Source organism: Thalassophryne amazonica, chromosome 17 (assembly GCF_902500255.1).
Source record: "Thalassophryne amazonica chromosome 17, fThaAma1.1, whole genome shotgun sequence".
NCBI lineage: Eukaryota > Metazoa > Chordata > Actinopteri > Batrachoidiformes > Batrachoididae > Thalassophryne > Thalassophryne amazonica.
In genome coordinates this window covers 30,981,761-31,002,008 of record NC_047119.1, presented here as the reverse complement: position 1 = coordinate 31,002,008, position 20,248 = coordinate 30,981,761, and the positions used below count along the sequence as shown (strand labels likewise).

Sequence of the window (20,248 nt, the reverse complement as noted above, 5' to 3'; positions counted from 1 at the left end):
TAGGACCACAATTTCAGAAAAGCACCACACATGGATGGGATACCGACTTCCCGTCAGTTTGCTTGGTCAGTAACTGTCCTGTCTTTTTTTTTTTTCCTTCACATCAGCAGTTAGTGTTCACTATCATCGCATACGATATTCATGGGTCAATCCTGTCAGTAAATCATGTGTTAAACACTTTAATTTGATTCAACATTTTAACACGAGGCCCAAGTCTATAAGAATTCAGTGTCTGATTATCCTCCTCAAACTTCAAAGGATGTAGATCTGTTACTGATCTTAACAATTCCTCATTTACACGTCTAATAACTTGTATATATGAGGAATTGGTGCAAACTGGGTTGTGGATTTAATTTCCATTTTGTCATGCGACGCAAAAAAAAAAAAAAAAAATTGAGTACTTTTGGTGCCTGTTCTGAGACTGACAAAGTGCTGCATTTTTTTCCCCCCCTTTGTCTAAATCCCATTAGTCTGCTTTACAAATATTTGTAACTTGTAGCTGAATCTGAGGCAATGTACTTTTGACATCTCATGCTTACTTTTTTTAAAACAAACTTTAGATGAGTTGATGTGATCTTCACAATTGTAGTCCTGTAATTTTTTTTTTTTTTCCAATGCCTTACTCACTTTTGCAGAAATGTTCTTTGTTTTGAACATCCAAAGATGATGTTTTCTTTTTCAGAACGCAGCCATCTATCCATGCATTTTTTAAAAACTGTTTAGTCCAGTCAAGGGGTCATGCTCTTTAAATAAAACACAGCATTCATGTATCACTTTATTGGGAAAGTTAACGCGCTTTGAGTTGCAAACCAAAATGTTACATTTGAGTGCTGCCAGAGTGCGCACACCCGATTTCCCTCATTTATGTACAATGTAACTGATGTTTGTTACAAGTTCACTCATTTCAAGACTGTAACTGGTCCTGAAAGTGGTCAGCAGGCTGTTAACCGTGTAGTTCAGAAGCTCGAATTCTCTATATATATTGTAAAATTAAACAACTGCAAAAAAAAGAAAGCAACTATTTTGTGTGTGCATGTTGTGGAGACCCTTATTTTTATATATATATATATATATATATATATATATATATATATATAAAATTCTGATATACACGCTCACAAGTGTGGCTCCCACCACAGGTGGGCGCTGTTGGAACAGAAAAAGAAACCTACTTTTTCCCCATCCAGGCATGAAAGAAACTTCCATTGGAAGTGAACCAACACCGTCTGGTGTCACATTTTCTCAGACATCCCACCCCCCCCCCCCCCCCCCCCCCCCCCCCCCCCCCCCCCATATTTCTTTATCTCAGGATCCTTACCCAAACGATAAAAAAAAAAAAAAAATTAGGCATGTGCATTATTGGTCCGGACAGGAAAAAATGTCTTAAAATTCCTCTAATAATATTAAAAGTGTGAAAGTCTTACCAAAAAAAAAAAAGTCTAAAGTGTAACTTGCAAGCAATCATTAAGATTCAGCTGTTGGTATTCTGTGCGTTTTGCCACAGTGAAAAAAGTCTGGCACTGGCTACACTTAAATGCATTGATGACGGTAACAGCGCAACATGCTTGCAAGTCTCTTTCCTGCTTCTTTGCCAAATGGATTTTCTTGTGCTGGTATGAATCAGGTGGTCGTGCAGCTGTCGTCTCATCTGTTCAGGACCTCAGTTTGTTCACTTCTTGCTCTGAATGTCCAAACATGGTGCAAAGTGAGTGCAAATTTGTAAAACTGCACCTACGAGTCTGCCTTTGAGCTGGGCTTCACAAAACAATACATTTCTTTTTCGTTTTTGGGTTTCTTTGTCTTCGATTGGCTGCCAAAGCTTTTCTGGTAGCTTCTCTGAAAATATCGTCCACGTGCTCCTGATACTTGGCTGAACACTCGAGGTAGAGTTCAGCGTTCATCTGCTGTCTCATCTCCTCAGCCTGCAGTCAAACCAAACATAAAAGTAACAGGAAATCAAAATGAGTTTAAAATGTAAGGCATCTTACTGCCAATGAGCGTGTAAAACATAAGTGGTTGTAGGTTTTGGTTTGAGTGCTTCCTCTTGCATGTTGCAGTTGACATCCTGCAGCAATGAGGTAAAACTTGTTATAAAGCTGCTGCAGTTTTTCTCCACTTACCTGCATGTAAGTGATGGGGTTCTGATTTAAGGCCTTTAGTTCCTGGCACACTCTTTGTCCTTTCTGAGGTCTGTTTTACAGCCAATTAAGATGACTGGAATTTCTCGACAGAAATGCCTCACTTCTGGAAACCACTGCATTTAAAAAAAATAAATAAATAAAACACTTAAAGGGGTCAAATTATGCTAATAGGTTGTAAACTTTTTACAGTCAAACATGGTTGGTATTTGGCATTAAACATTCAATTCCTGGAAGTCTGTGTATACAGAAAATCTATTGCGAAATTTGACATTAAATGATTTGTTTTAGAGGAGTGTGACATGTCACAGAAACCCGTGTCAGTACTTCGGTTCTGTGAGGTGTACATGCAGCCTGCGGGTAAAAGTGGTGTGTCAAGCAGGACACAGGCAAACACAAAAATGGGTTGCTTAAGCAGGTGCCCTGTGATGTGATGAATGAGTCCGTCCCCTCCAGGTTAACATAACTCAAAAACTAACTGTAAATTCATTTACATAATTGTTTTCAACAACCAAAAGGTGACCAAAGTGTTTACATTAAAATCAAAAAATAAAATTCATGGAAATAAAAGCTAATTTACAATAAAATGTTATACAATAATCAAAAAGGTACACAAAAGCAAAAATGTCAAGGTGCTACTCGGTAATAGTGGTAAATCGGGGGCTCACTTGTTCCATGGTATGGAGCCACATACAATCACCCCAAAATTTGTATTGTAATCTTGGAACTTTGAAATAAATTTGACCAGTGAACACAATGTCCTGTTGCAATTGCAGAGAGATAAGACTAACGCCACAAATGGCTTTAAAAACCAACTTTAAAATCTTCAATATCAATTTTAAAACAAACTGTAAGCCAGAGGGGTGAAAGCAGTACATGGGTAATATGCTCACGCCTGAAACTGTTCATTGAAAGAGCAGCAACATTTTGCACACGCTGGAGGCGCATAAGGGATGATTGGTAACACCAGCACAAAGTGATCAAGTATGGAGCTAAAAAAAAAAAGCATAAATGGCCTTTTCAAGATCATGTCATGTGAGGAAGGGCCTTACTTTAGACAGAAGATGAAGCTGGACAAGACTTGTTTTGGCAACAGTTTATCAAACCTCAAATGGCTGTGAAAGAACACTCTCACATTCTTGATAGCTGGTTTTAAATAATTACCCAGAGCACCAAAGTTTGTCCAAACACAATAGTCTCTCTTTTACTGTCATTCAGCTAAAAGAAATTTTCAGTGCTTTATATAACTTAAGAATTCAGTGTATCGCTTCCATTACTAGTCCTCATAATAATATGCAGGTCATCTGCATAACAACGAAAGGCCAGATTGTGCTTAGTTGTAAATGATCCAAAAGACAGCATGTGGGATGAAAGTGAATAGAGCCAAGAATAGAACCCTGTGGCACTTCACAAGAGATAGGAGCATTTCATGAGGAAACATCACCAATCTTAACAGAAAAACTCCTATTAGCCAAAGGATTTAAAGCACTTCAGTATGATACATGATTGTCAACAAAATGATCTAAACAAGAAACAAGTACTGTACTACATTTTGTACATCTCCCAATTTTAAGGGGAATTTCAACATGGTTTCTGTTTTTTGAGGTTGTGGGGTTCATCTTTTCACTCATGACAAAAAGAATTTAATTGGTTGCAGAATTGACTTCAAACACAAGCACCATCATGCACTAACTGGTTATATCATGTAAAGGCATGGGGCAAACTAAAAACAACAACCACAAAGTGTCACCACTGAAGACACGAAAATGACAGTAGTGTCTGGTAAATGTAAAGAAACTTCTTTAAATGAATGATTCTACAGTTAGCCATTTACCTTAGTTTTCTAGCTGTCTGGCGAGGGCTAATGAGTTAACTGGTATAATACAATGACACAGGACTGGCTAAAAACACATTGAACTGAATTGAACTGCTTTAGCAATTAAACGTCATTGAAGTCTTCTGGTAGAATGGAAAAAGATCACTAAATGTAAGGAAAGTTTTTCTTTTTTACCTTAGCCTTCTAGCTGTCTGGTAGTGCTAATGAGCCAACTGCCATAATGTAATGTCATAGGGCTAGAACACAGGAAACTTCGGCTGCCCTCTTGTTTTGCACTCGGGTCGCCACAGCAAATCTGAGGTGGATCTGTGTGTTGAATTGGCACAAGTTTATGCCAGATGCCCTTCCTGATGCAACTCCACATTACATGGAGAAATGTGGCAGGGGTGGGATTTGAACCAGGAACTTTCTGCACTGAAACTTAGTGCACTAACCAATGGCCACCACCCCTACCGCTTTTGTCATTAGAAGTGTCTGGCAACATGGAAAGGATCCCCTATGTTTACCTCACTAATTTAAAGAAACGTTTAAAAATGACAAATTCTAGCAGTAGTTGCTTACCTTAGCCGTCCAGTGTCTCTGCTGTCCACAGTCATTATGAATGATAGTGAGGTGCTTGTTCTGTCAGACCTGTATTTTTCACTTGCTCTGTGCATTATTAGATAGCCATTTAGCCCTTTATGATGTTTGCGCGTCAAGATCAATACTGCAAAATTAATTAAGTTTTATCCTGAGCTAAAACACTGAAGAGTAGGTAGGACAGTGGATAAGGAGCTGGCCTGCCAATATGTAGAACAAGGTTTGAACCTGCTTGTGCTACCTGTCTGTATCCTTGGAGAAGACACTTAATCTGCATTTTCCCACTCACCTAGTTGTACATGGGTACCAGCCTTGGCTGGAAGTAACCCATGTCAAATGGTGTCCCTTCGTGAGGAAGTCACTCTAGTTCACGTCATGCTATGGAATCCGGTGGTATGCACCAGCCCAATGGGCCTCAGTGCCTACATAGGACTTAACTTAAAAAGTGAAAAGGTGAACCCCACAACTTCTAAAAAATAGAACACAGGTTGAAATACTTTTTTTGTTGGCTTTGACAGACTGGATATGTCAGCATATGATATGTGATATGTCAGCAAAGCAACCAAGCTTGTTTTCGTGTCATATCACTTGTAGCTTCCTGCCACCAGCTGGCCATGTTTGGCCTTAATGCTGGAATAACTGTGCCATCTTGTCATGCAGGATGGAAATTAAAAGCAGGTGTAGTTGATTTTACATGAAGATTGTGTCAGTTTCTTTCATTCCAAAACCTTGGTGTGTTGAGAACCAAGACATCTACTGCTCAGTTCTTAGCAACTGATAATGCATTATTTGTAAGATGCCTCACCTCAGTGTGTGTCTGGCGTATTTTAGTTTATTTTTAATCTTTTTTAGATACCCGGTGTATAATGTGACCCCTTTAATAGTTTGGCACACTGATCATTTGTGATCATCATTGCATTAATCTTTCTCATACTGTTTCTAAGTTTCACAACAGAAGCTTGGAGAAAATTTGCCCATGTGTCGGTCAAAGTTCACGACACAGTTAATCAAATAGGTGAAAGAATGCAACCAAAAACAAACATTCCACATCTGCCAATCTTTTTCAAGACAAACCCTCATTTAAAAGGCCGACCGGAAAATCTGGTTAAACAGTGATGCGCCTGCATATCTTTGCCATTTGATCATGTACCAAAGGAAGTGCTTACCTGATCAGGACATTGTCAAAGCTTGTGGGTATTGGTCACGTCAAAGCACACTAAAATCACATTGGCCTCCTGGTATGACAGCGGTCGGAGCCGGTCGTAGTCATCCTGGCCTGAAATTTTTTTAAAAGCAGCAGGTCAATTTATTAGTTGGTAAATGATGACATATTTCTTGATTGAGAGAAAAACAAAGTTCCACGTTGAATGCAACAGCCTGAGCTTTCAGATATATGTTAGTTGATGTATACAAACCACATCCTGGGCTCAGCTTCCGTTTCCTGTGACATTAGGCCACCAGTGTATGTAGAGTGCAAAAGATAATCTGCCGGTCTGTGCTGTCATGGGTTTCCTAAATATGAATAACTGAGAAGCTGATGTTCGCTCACGTAGGAAATTAAATTTTAATGCTTCATACGTGTATCAACACCATGCAAAGTTAAGCTTTGTTTAAGTTAATTTGATATTTCTCCAAGAAAATGCAAAATTCTGAATTTTATCAGCTGATACATGATTGAGTAATTGGTGTGTGTGTGTGTGTGTGTGTGTGTGTGTGTGTGTGTGTGTGTGTGTAGTGTGGTGTGTGTGTGTGTGTGTGTGTGTGTGTGATGTGTGTGTGTGTGTGTGTGAATGTGTGTGTGTGTGTGTGTGTGTAGTGTGTGTGTGTGCAACCCCTGGCAAAAATTATGGAATCACCGGCCTCAGAGGATGTTCATTCAGTTGTTTAATTTTGTAGAAAAAAAGCAGATCACAGACATGACACAAAACTAAAGTCATTTTAAATGACAACTTTCTGGCTTTAAGAAACACTATAAGAAATCAAGAAAAAAAGATTGTGGCAGTCAGTAACGGTTACTTTTTTAGACCAAGCAGAGGAAAAAAATATGGAATCACTCAATTCTGAGGAAAAAATTATGGAATCACCCTGTAATTTTCATCCCCCAAATTAACACCTGCATCAAATCAGATCTGCTCATTGACATTGACCCTATGTGTCTTTTTGCAAGGAATGTTTTTGCAGTTTTTGCTCTATGGCAAGATGCATTATCATCTTGAAAAATGATTTCATCATCCCCAAACATCCTTTCAATTGTCCAAAATATCAACATAAACTTGTGCATTTATTGATGATGTAATGACAGCCATCTCCCCAGTGCCTTTACCTGACATGCAGCCCCATATCATCAATGACTGTGGAAATTTACATGTTCTCTTCAGGCAGTCCTCTTTATAAATCTCATTGGAAAGGCACCAAACAAAAGTTTCCAGCATCATCACCTTGCCCAATGCAGATTCGAGATTCATCACTGAATATGACTTTCATCCAGTCATCCACAGTCCACAATTGCTTATCCTTAGCCCATTGTAACCTTGTTTTTTTCTGTTTAGGTGTTAATGATGCCTTTCGTTTAGCTTTTCTGTATGTAAATCCCATTTCCTTTAGGCGGTTTTCTTACAGTTCGGTCACAGACGTTGACTCCAGTTTTCCTCCCATTCGTTCCTCATTTGTTTTGTTGTACATTTTTCGATTTTTGAGACATATTGATTTAAGTTTTCTGTCTTGACGCTTTGATGTCTTCCTTGGTCTACCAGTATGTTTGCCTTTAACAACCTTCCCATGTTGTTTGTATTTGGTCCAGAGTTTAGACACAGCTGACTGTGAACAACCAACATCTTTTGCAACATTGCGTGATGATTTACTCTCTTTTAAGACTTGATAATCCTCTCCTTTGTTTCAATTGACATCTCTCGTGTTGGAGCCATGATTCATGTCAGTCCACTTGGTGCAACAGCTCTCCAAGGTGTGATCACTCCTTTTTAGATGCAGACTAACGAGCAGATCTGATATGATGCAGGTGTTAGTTTTGGGGATGAAAATTTACAGGGTGATTCCATAATTTTTTCCTCAGAATTGAGTGATTCCATATTTTTTTCCTCTGCTTGGTCTAAAAAAGTAACCGTTACTGACTGCCACAATCTTTTTTTTCTTGATTTCTTATAGTGTTTCTTAAAGCCAGAAAGTTGCCATTTGAAATGACTTTAGTTTTGTGTCATGTCTGTGATCTGCTTTTTTTCTACAAAATTAAACAACTGAATGAACATCCTCCGAGGCCGGTGATTCCATAATTTTTGCCAGGGGTTGTATAAGTAAGTCCCTTCGGCTGCTCCCTTGTTTGCATTCAGGGTCGCCACAGCAAATCCAAGGTGGATCTGCATGTTGAATTGGCACAGGTTTTACGCTGGATGCCCTTCCTGACGCAACTCCACATTACATGGAGAAATGTGGCAGGGGTGGGATTTGAGCCGGGAACCTTCTGCACTGAAACCAAGTGTCTGCCAATTACAGGAGCATCGCACTACTCAGCCGCCCTGGTAAGTCTACTCCAGGGTGAAATCAAAAATCAAATCAAATTTATTAATTTATATAGCGCCAATTCACGATGGAATCGTCTCAAGGCACTTCACACAACATAAAAAAAAAAAACTGAATAAAACATTTTAAACACAATAAAAAGATGACCATAAAAGAATACAAGAATAAAAACACATCATAACACTAATGATAAAACAATGAAACAATTGAGTCTTTAAACGTGACTTAAAAGTCTCCACAGTATCCGACTGCTGATTGTGTGCCGGGAGATCGTTCCACAGAGCTGGGGCACGGTAGGAGAAAGCTCTGTGACCGGCATACTTTTTATTCACCCTGGGAACACATAGAAGTCCTGCACCCTGAGAACACAGGGCCCGAGCTGGTACATAGGGGCTTACCAGGTCAGCCAACTAAAAACATTCTTACAAGGACACAGGCCTCAAGATCAATACTGCAAAATTAAATTAAGCCAACTGGCATAATGAGGAATGCGGGCGTTACCATCTGTGGGATTATGACTGAACGCCTCTAAGTCAGAATCCTGCCTAGATGAAGCAATACCGAAGCGCCGTGGATTTTCGGTTGGCCCCTGATAGCTGCAGAGCCACTCGTGACTGCACTGGGGCGCGGCCAGATATGCGGCCACCCCTCTCCTCCCTCGCACCTCATGTTTGTGGAGAACCTGGTGCTAAATCACTTGCAGACGACCTGATACTGCAAAGGTTTCCTGGTGCTGGAAAGGAGGGTTCAGCCGATAGTTGAACCTCTGATTGAAGAGGAACAATGCGGGTTCCGTCTTGGTCATGGAACAACCGACGAGCTCTTCACTCTCATAAGGATCCTGGAGACAGCTTGGGAGTATGCCCATCTGATCTACATGTGTTTTGTGGACTTGGAGAATGCATATGATTGGGTACCCCTGGAGATACTGCGGGAGGTCCCGTGGGAGTATGGAGTGAGGGGGTCCCTTCTCAGGGCCATCCAATCTCTGTACTCACAAAGCGAGACCTGTGTTCAGGTGCTCAGTAGTAAGTCGGACTTGTTTCCGGTGGAGGTTGGCCTCCACCAAGGCTGCGTCTTGTCACCAATCCTGTTTGTGATATTCATGGACAGGATATCGAGGTGTAGTTGAATGGAGGAGGGTCTCATTGCTGCTTTTTGCAGTTGATGTGGTCCTGTTGGTTTCATCAACCGGTGACCTCCAACACTCATTGTATCAGTTTGCAGCCGAGTGTGAAGCGGCTGGGATGAGGATCAGCACCTTTAAATATGAGGCTACAGTTCTCAGTAGGAAACCGATGGATTGCCTACTCCAGGTAGGGAATGAGGTCTTTCTTCACGTGAAAGAGTTCAAATACCTTGGGGTCTTGTTCATGAGTGAGGGGACAATGGAGTGTGAGATTGGTAGGAGAATCAGCACAGCAGAGATGGTATTGCATTCGCGCTATTGTGCTGTTGTGACAATCTACCAGTCAATCTTCATTCCTACTCTCACCTATGGCCATGAGGGTAGATCATGGGTACAAGCGGCCAAAATGGGCTTCCTTAGGAGAGTGGCTGGTGTCTCCCTTAGAGATAAGGTGAGAAGCTCGGTCATCTGTGAGGAGCTCGGAGCAGAGCTTGCTGCTCCTTCACATTGAAAGGACACAACTGAGGTGGTTCAGGCATCTGGTAAAGATGCCCCCTGAGTGCCTCCCTAGAGAGGTGTTCCAGGCTCATCCAGCTGGGAGGAGACCCAGGGGAAGACCCAGGACGAGGTGGAGAGATTATATCTCCACACTGGCCTGGGAACTCCTCAGGACCCCCCAGTCAGAGGTAATAAATGTGGCCCGGGAAAGGGAAGTTTGAGGTTCCCTGATGGAGCTGTTGCCCCCGCGACCCGATCCCAGATAAGCGGTTTGAAGAAGATGATGATGATGATGATTAATTAATTAATAACCAATGTGACGAGAATGTTACATCTGGCCTGAAATACAATGTTATTTGTTCTGTAAAGAAAGAAAAAGCAACGTTTTGAGCCGAACTGCACCAAACTCAGTGGAATGACTGAGTGTCAACCCAGGACAATGTGTGTTACGGCATATACTGTCACCATGTGACACTATGTGCAGGGTCTTACAGCACATATATCACCAAAAAGTATATATTGTCATCAGCGACAATTCATGATGAATTTCACATTACACCCATGAGACAACATTGATGTCAGCATATATCGTCGATGGTGACAATTTATGTCGATGCATATTATGGCAATATTATGCCAGTCACAATTTTGTGGCTGTCAAACAGCCGCTGTTTGCTCATACCCAAGCCTAATCAGTCCACTCAGTACGATTTTTGCTGACCTTAGCGGGGGAAGTAACCTGCATCAAATGGGTGTCTCATCCCGGGGGAGTCGTAGAATCACCAATAGGCCTCAAGCCCTATGTAAAACGTATTCTGTCAACATGTAAGTTATGGGTGTTGCACTCTTTCCTTCTCATTTTGTTTGGTTTGTGCAGTACGCCTTTTTAATACTGAACAGGTTTTCACAAGTGTTGATGACCAGGTTGGTCCTAGTCTAGAATATGTACTATTATATTTCTTGGCCATGCAAAAGGGCAGGTCAAGGAAGTTTTAAGAACTTTTTTCATTGACAAAATTAGGTGCTTGGCAAAGCCATACGCACTCAGTGCCAGTCTAGACTGATTCAAGGTTTGGGTGTGCAGTTATGTTCATAGTTATTAGGTAATCATGTCACGCTGACACTAACAACAGTGTTTCTCCTAAAGTTTACCACTTCCTCTGTGAGGAGCCTATACATCATATCAGAACAATGAGATCAATGATCACATAGCTTAAGGTGGTGGAACTTTAAAGTTTGAAAATATATATTTAAAAATAAACACTTCCTCTGCATTAACAGTATGTTCTGTTTCTCTCCACGATATGGCCAACACACCACATCCAGTAAACACATTCATGTGTTCACTGGATGTGGTTCACAGATCTCCAAACATTCGTGTTTACTATCATACCTAATTTAAGGCAGGAACTAATGATTGTTTTGATTACTGGATAATTTAATACTGGCTTTCATGATTAATTATGTTGCTGTATGTCAAATATTCAAAAACAAATGGCTATCACTTTAACTGACTAGCAACTTTTTAATGATTTTTGTCAGTCAAAACCATTTTATTTAAAATGCAGCCATTTCAAATCTATCATAAATTTTCATTTGGGATAGTGGTGTTAAGATCAATTTAAAAATAGATACCTGACTTTGAACCTTTATAAGTCCCATTTAAAATTTTTAGAATAATTTAATCCCGTCTACATTTGGTAATTACCTGATATTTTTACTTTAGCCAGTTATCTGTTCACTTTAAGTCTCATTTGAAGTAGGTTAAAACACTTCAAATTCTACTATCGTGGTAGTAGTTCCACCAGTTAACTTTGTATTTGCACAAATCAAATAGAGTTTAAACCATTTTAGTCTTAATTATAATTGTTAATACCAATTCAAATTAAGTTTAAATTGGTTTACAACATGTTAGTAACATTTTAAAACCACTTTATCATTGGTACACAACAGTGTACAACCGGTTTTAAAATAATTATCTAGTTTGAACTACTTCAGGTCCCACTTAAAGTCGGTTAAAGCTGTTACAACCATTCTTACTCAGCATTACTCTCATTCAAACCATTTTACCAAAATAAGGTGAAATCCAGTTTAAAACAGTTTATACCATGTGAAACATTTTAAAATAAGTCTATTGTTGAGTTATAACAGCTTGAAAACAGCTTTTCAAATGTGAAGATTTGCTCTTTTTCATATTTAATTGAGATCACCAGCTATACCAGTGATGAGCTCTTTTTAATTTTTTTTTAAATAGTTTAAATATTCAAATTCCGATCACAATAAGGTGGACTTTAGTCACCATTTAAAATAATTTATCAGAAATGTGAAGATTTGCTCCTCAATTTTGAGAGTAGCTTTTTTTTAAAGCCATTGCATACCAACAACCGAATTATAAATGTTTCAGCTGGTTTAAACGGTTCAAAACCAGTTCAAAATAAAGTGAAATTTCATTAAACCATTTAAAAGTCTGACATTAATATAACAATTTCAAATCAACTTTTCAAATATAAAATCAATGACAACCTGATTTTAAAATGTTTCAAATGCTTTAAACAGTTCTAAACCAGTTCCAAATAAGGTGAAATCTTGTTTAAAACAATGGAAACATATTTTAAAATCAGCCTATCACTGGTATTCAACTCTTTAATAAAACTCAGAGAAAGTCTGAACACAGCAAAGCTGAACAGAAATTTGTAACAGATTTTTTTTTTCTTGATTAATGACTTAAAACCACTCTTTTCAAACAATGCACTAATCCATTCATCAGTACCCCAACAACCTGAGATTGAATCACAAATGTTAATCAGGGAAATGATCTTTTACTGGAATCACTAATGCTTATCAAAGAAACGATCTTACCTGCTGTGTCGTACAGGTTGAGTTTAATCTCTTTCCCACCCAGAGTGATGGTGGTGACATACTTTTCAAATACTGAAGGGGCATATTTCTGGTTTTGACACAGAGGAGAGAAATGCTTACAAAATACACAGTTTAAAACACCTTTACACATAATTCATCATTTTTAAACACCAAAAAATTTAAATCAATGTCACAGCAAAATACTGTACCATGATTACAGATTTTCCAAGCGCAAACTTTTTGTGTGGAGATGTAGTATAATGATTAGGTATTATGTGAAGTCATTCTTACCTCTGGAAAATCACCTTTGGCGTAAACCATTAGAAGAGATGTTTTCCCACAGCCTCCATCTCCTACAATCACTATTTGAGTTCTTTTACTCTTTCTGTAGTACCATTACTGGTCCCGGGACACTTCTGTGTCATTTTTAGACTCCTGATGATCAAACAGGTGCCACCAAGGATGAGGCTGAAGTTATTGGCCCAATGTTAAAGTAAATACATGGCAGCGAAGTTCGATGAATATCAGATGATTTACAGGCAATGTCAAGAGAGAGAGGGAACAGACAAGCGCTTTTTTCTTTTTTTCAGCCAGGTATGGCTCATTCTGTTCACCACTTCCTTCCTGTTCCTGTCATATTTGAGATGGTGACCCTCACCAGCACCTCCTCTCTTGTACTGTTAACAGTCTGCAGTGCGAAAGCATCTCTGGGCTGCATGGGAGGAGAGGCTCACGCTTGCTCCTACTTCCTCTATTGTATGTGCATGTTCTTTTTCATGGGCGGAATCTCTTAAAGTTCTGCCTCCATTGACCAAAAAAAAAAGTGATAAGACTATTTAGAAAGTGGCGTACACCCTTAATGTCAAAGATAGGGTCAGCCAGGCTTGTATGACAAATATTTATTGCTCAATAATAACTATCTGTGAATTGTGCTTTCACAGCTTGAAGACTGATAACAGTGCGCGCACAAACTATTGGACCTTCTTTTTAGCAAGTGTACTTTTCCAGGTTTGTCTTGTCAGATCCAGTAATTGACCTTCTAACACGACCACACTGTATAGTCAATGAGGAATGCCGTGTTGAGAAGCGACTATCTTATTCAAATCATATATGACACTGACGTCACAAGATTTGGCATCAATTCGGTAAGTTGGACCATCTTAGAACTCAGGGTTACCAAGAAGAAGGGTTTAAAGTAGGCTGTAGTTTTTACGCAGGTCTTTCAGGGTCTGCAACACTATTCTGCGGGTGTTTTATGTGTGTGTGGTGGCCAGTGGCACTGTGTACCCTGTAGCGTGCTGGGGTGGGAGGGTAGCATAATGGATGTCACCCTGAGGGATCATTGTTGCCGCACCGCCCGACATTCCATTATGCTACCCGATAAACCAGTCACTATTTGTTTTATTATACATCTGTGTAGTTAATAAATTTATCTTTCAATTCTGTGAAAATTTTTCTAAATCATTTTTTATTTCTTTTTTTATTGATGCCAAACCTTCTGCTCTCTGCCATGTCATCTGCGACGCATCACCCCTGCGCATGTGCGAAACATTGTTGCCCCGTTACGACAAATCGGTCCGCAAGCACTCATACTGTTGCCGAAATGGTGCAGAATCAGTCAATAATGTGGCTATGTTAACTTTGGATGATTTATTGTGAAAAAGTATTGCAATTATACATGCGAATCAGCCAATCAGAACAAAGGATTTCAGTCAGATGTATCATACCTGTTCCTTCCCTTCCTCCTGTATCTCTCACTCTTCCATGTTATGCCACTCAAATGTGCAATAGTAAATTATCTGCAGCTGCTCATATCTGCAACAAAAATTTCCGCTCTCAGAATGTGCAATATATTGTTTGCATGTGCAATATTCTCAGTTCTACTAGGTGCATCATGCTAAGAGTTCTATAGTTGACTTATTTGGACTTTCTTATGTGGTTATTTTTCTTATGCAGTGCTTTGTGTCTCTGTTTATCTGTGCAGCTGTACATAAACAGTTGCTTTGGGATTAATAAAAACCTTCTGTTCTGAATTCAAATTATTCTGTCTCATCCCACGGTGTGCAACATTTGTACATTTTATGCGGCAACAATTAGCTAAATGAGCACAGCTACATGACATGTATTTAAATATTTACCGGTAAGTGCTCTATATTGAGGGCGGCACAGTGGCTTTGTGGTTAGCACTGTTGTGAATGTTAGTGAGTATAAATGTATGAATGTGTTTGTCTGTCTGTTTGGTCCTGTGATAGACCGGTGTCGTGTCCAAGGTGAACCTGGCTCGCACCGTATGACTGCTGAGATAGACTCCAGCCCCGCCGGGACCCTTGACTGTTGTAAGTGGGTATAGAAATGAATGAATGAATGCTCTCTATTGACATGGTGACAGTGAGTGTGAGGTGAATAAGATGTTTTTCACTGCTGGCATTTGATGACATTGCAGTCACGGTTTGTCTTTCTATTCGCAGTGATTGCTGCATATTTTGGTCATATATTTGGACACATTTATATGTAAACGTTCGTGTGCTCACTGGACAGATTATACATTTTCTATGACAAGTAAGTATCTATAGTTTATTAAATATGCTCTTTAACTCAACATGAAGCCTATCAATATGATTAAAATAAAAAAATACTCTAAACAAGTGCTCAAAGATCACAACCAGTGCCAAAGTCACATTTAGTTATCCAGCATTTTGAGACAACGTGGGGTTTTAAGCAGTCACATTCACAATAATGAAATGTCTGAACTCCTATTCCATAAAATTAGCTATTTTCCCTAGTAGACTTCCGGTGGGAAGTCTGACCTTGATTGTTGGCCAGTCCTAACCAAATCAAATCACTTTTTTCCACATCCATAGGCCCAGTGTGCCTGTCAAGTCTGATCAGAAACACATTAGGTATTTTTAACATCACATAATGCCTAAATATATACAGACCCAAACAACATATTGTGTATTGTGGGGATGCACACCTTTTAATATATCACAACTAAAACATCACTTTTACAACCAGCTAGGTCTTTGTCCACTTTTTTAATAGCCATTGAGTGTCATAAGGGATTAGATCAATAAGAAACATTAAAGAATGTGGCATAGCATTATTTAATTTAGGTCATGTAGAATTTTTTTAAACGTGTGATTAATAGCAGAACTTTTAAAGTTTTAACATTCATGAAAACATCTGAATATTAAAAATAAAAATATTTAATGATTTACACATAAACAGTACAATGTATACTTTCAATGCTCATCCCACTTAAATTTTGTTACACACACACACACACACACAATTTTTTTTATGCCATAAAGATGTAAAAGTAATTCCTTTTGACTACACAGTAAAACACAAATGATGAAAATAAGAATGCTGCATCTCAGTGATTTATGGTTGGAAAATTTGCAGCAGGGGAGCAAAACTATCCCTTTAAGAGAATATGCTGACACACTGCTATATAAAAAAGAAAAAAAAAGTGGAAGGGTGGGGGGACTTATCAAACAGCCATTCACACAAATGTACTCTACAGTCATGAAATTTATATTTTAAAGTTGCATGAAGCATCTACCAGTTGTTCCTGCAGAATGGAATAAAGGTCATGGTGCTTTATTGAAATTTATTAAGATGAAATATTGTTTTCATTCCATTCCAATTCAATTTATTTATATACTACCAAATAATAACATGAGTCACCCAAGGCACTTCCCCATGTTATTAAACATTGGTTTAATATATACCATTTAATATATTAAAAAAAAATACTTGTATGCCTATCAGAAATGACGTCAATCTGCATCACATAACAGGACATTTATTTTAAATTATTTCTGCATGCTCAGAAAACAGAATAACATACCACAGTGTGGATATATATGATATTATACATACAAATCTATAAAAGCTCCACAGAAAAATAATCATATTTTAAATAAAAATATTGCCACTACACTGTAGAATAGGTGATTACAATAAAAAAAGCTAATTCCATAAATTGGTTAAATATTAATGGGAATACATTATGTTTTTACATGTCACAAATTAATTTATAGTACCAAAAATATAAATTTGTAGTTTAATAAAAAATTCTATAGATATACAATGAATATTACTGTACACAGTATCAATATGTGAATATCCATTTATGAGAATTTTTTCTTTAACAGTAGTAGCCAGGAATAAATAAATAAATAAATTACACCAGTTAAAATGTCACCGAGCAGAATGTACCTAGACAAAATGCCACCAAATTCAAAGTAGCATTCAAAAAAAATGTCACTGGACAGACTGGCATCAAGTGGATAGATCGACAAAATATAACTTTTTTCTACATTAATATTTTCCCCATTTAAACTTGCCAGTGTTTTACTGGTTTGTGTCGGGGATAAAAAGGTATAAAGTATTATAATGTTTGAAGCTTTATAAAAGGCATGAAAAGCAATATAAACAATCCAATGAAAACCTGGAAAAATAAATTCTGGAGCGCTTTTCAGAATCAAAGTAGTACAAACAACACCACAATGCAAACATATTAAAGGTTTTATGTAAACACAACCCCTACATTGGTTGGAGGGTGATTACATGCATTGTCTGGTGCTATTTGGGTTGTTTTTTTTTTTTTTTTTGGTATCCATACTGGCCATGGTGAGAAAATTGACTTTTCCCCGCTTCATTTTGGATCTTCAGCGCTCCCCCCCATTGGAGTGGCTTCTACTTATTCTTGTTGGATAGTGAGAGATGGAGGGTTTTGAGCATTAATAAGGGTAGTCACAAAATATGCTTGGATGGGTTTATGTATACCAAAACTAATGTGGTGTCCATGTCAGTATGTAAAGAGATAGGCTCTTTTCAGTAAAAAACATACATATTTACTTACATTTCTGGATACCTACTTGATAATGCTTATCTTGGAATTAAGTACCTTACTCATTATGTAATATTTGTTCATACTTTATAAAGCACTATTTGAGCCATATTTAATACTACAAATATATGCATTTTAGGCTGACCTCAGACAGCTAGGGAGAAACCTGCACATCTATAGTCACAAATGCTCTCTGATCTACCGAATGAGACTAGACTTCGTTTTGGTAGTGAAGAACTAAGATGATTCACAAAGTCTGAGGTTCAAAAGATCCACCAGTACCAGAGTCCCAATGATAAATAAACTACTTTTAAATAAAATGGACGATAAATTGGACATTTCCTTAATTTTGATGTTTTTTCCCCCCTTATATTATTTTTCATGCCTTAAAAGTGTGTCTACCAGTAGTACCAACAATTTGCCCCTCAACACATACATACACAAACCAACAATACACTGAGAAGAATTAATTCAACTCATATACTAATTTGCAAAAGGTGACATAATATCTACAAACTGTCCAGCTTACCACTTCTGTCCTGTGACAATTTGTCCAGGTACATTTTGTCCGGTGACATTCTGTCTGGATATCATGAAAAAATATAAATACTTTAACAAATATTGCAGTTTCATAAAAAATAAAATAAGCTCATGAATGTAATTAGTTTGCCTTATGGCTGTACAAAATATCCACAAGTGTACAGCCATTTTTAGGAGATAAGTACAATTTTATTCTTCGTACAAAAGCAGCTGTCCTGTAGGAGAGGCCAACCCTCTGTGTGGAATATTCCAGATCGACAAAGATAAAAGAGGAATGACGTTACCCAGCAAGGAGTATTTTTTTGTTTGTTTTTATCCTCACCGACCAAGAACTATATAATAAGCCAGTTGTCATATTTGGACACAAACGCTGACTGTCTTAAGGTTTAAAAAAATTATAATAATCCCATTAACAGTACAGTTGCTCCTTCACATTGCAGTGGGGGAGGGGAATTCAGAATGCTGCCTCGTGACTGCAAATGGAGGATCGCGTGCTCCTCCACAAAAAAGGACAGAGGCCTCCGCCACCTCACTTTGACGCACATGCGCTAATAAAAATAGTGCGAGCAAAAAGGCGAGCGAAACCACGCAGCCACTCTTCTTGTCGCCTCCTTAGCAATTACAAAGAAGAAAAAAAAGAAGAAACCAGCCGTGTTTGTATGTTTGCCTATCTTCTGGAACACTCAAAAAACACCCGCAGAAGCCTTTTCACTCAGACAAAGAGGTCTGCCTGCTGTTGTTGCCGCGGAGGATTCCTCATGACCTTATATGGCAGTGTGGGGAGGGGTGCCGCAACCCGCTCGAGTTGTGCTGGAAACCTTGCAGAAAGATCGGATTACTGCGCCGTTGCCAGGGCGAGTCACCAGCAACCGGTCGGATTGCGCCACTCTAGTTCCTTCGTGCACACAATGGAGGCTGTTTTTTTTTTTTTTTTTTCTGTTCTAAAAGGGGCGCACACATAGCTCAACTTAAAAAAAAAAAACAAATCTTGCCACTCGATTTCAGTAGGTTTTCTTGTCGATTCTCTTAAAAAATATATAAGAAACGTCGTGTGAAGAAGGGACTGTTTGTGCTCGTGTGGAGGAGCCTCGCCCAGTTATGGCGTAGCAACATTTCACAGCACAGTGCTCTTCTTTGTCTGTGAAGAGCCATTTTGAGGCAGAAACAGAACAGGAACACGTTTAGCCTTTAAATACTGCCAAAAAAAAAGCTCTCTTTTTTCTTCTCCTTTGGACAAAGGGAGGCAATCAAATATGCAAGATTTCTCCCTATAAGCTTCTAATACTCGTTTTAAGACTTGTTGGATTACAGGTTTTTAACACTAACTGTAAGTTTACACCAATTAAAATATGCTTCAGCTGTATGTTGTAGCAGTAATATTTTTTTAAATCAAAATAGCTTTTGCATATCCATTTAGTCTATAAAAGCTACTTACATGATAAACCTTAGAAAATGAGTTGAACACCACAAAATCCATTACATTTAAAGTTCCTTGTAGGGGATTTTTGTGTGTGTGTGTGATGCAGCTCGGTTAGATATGTTGAAAAATAGAAGAGGTTATACTTGACTGCAATCCTGTCTTGAAGGAGAGAGAGGAGATGGTTTGCATATTGCCCACACAGATGATGCTTGAAGATGTATATAGTCGCAGGCTGCCAGGCATTGACAACCAAAAAAAGTTATCAAAAGAGCAATATCTTTTATGGATTCCTTCCTTTTCAGAAGACGAGTTCCCACCCCTTATTAATGCTGTTATTAAAGGATCCGAAGATGGAGCTGAAAACATTCCTCTTGCCCATGTGTTTAGGCCTGTTAACTCCATTCACCCAAGTGCTGAGGTAAATATTTCACCATGGAAGTTTTCTCTCCATTTGTTTCCTCAAAGTCATTGTAGGCGTTGTAGAAAGTCTGAAGGGAAAAAAGAAAAGAAAAAAAAAGGCTGCTGCCTAGCAGGTTAAGGTTAGACATTGAAGCAAGGTCAAGTCGACGTTTTTTATTCTGAAAACATTTGGCTGTCGAACTGCAAATGGACCTGAAAAGTGTCTACACCCCTACATAAGGAGCAGCAACAGACAGTTAACTCCAGGGTGTTGCTGCAGTGAGAGGAAAGTTTGTCGTTAATCAACAGTCAAATTTCAGGCAGCACAATGAAGCTAGTTTGTAAAAGGCCATTAGTTATGTACGGCCTGCTTTCTGACATTTGAGGATCAGTGGATGAACACCATGGCTATTAAAAGCTACTACTATATGATCACTCAATAGGAAAAAAAAAAAAA

The 20,248-nt window shown here is 38.6% G+C and overlaps 1 protein-coding gene across 1 annotated transcript; it reads right to left on the bottom strand.

Annotated features, from left to right (window-relative positions):
* Window positions 1-1,565: 1,565 nt before the first annotated feature.
* On the bottom strand, window positions 1,566-14,156 carry rhof (ras homolog family member F). The gene is given in 8 exon segments (XM_034192102.1): window positions 1,566-1,922; window positions 2,121-2,161; window positions 2,164-2,254; window positions 5,705-5,749; window positions 5,751-5,830; window positions 12,575-12,662; window positions 12,866-12,939; window positions 12,942-14,156. Coding segments are annotated over 8 exon segments (642 nt in total). The 5' UTR covers window positions 13,000-14,156; the 3' UTR covers window positions 1,566-1,757.
* Window positions 14,157-20,248: the final 6,092 nt, after the last annotated feature.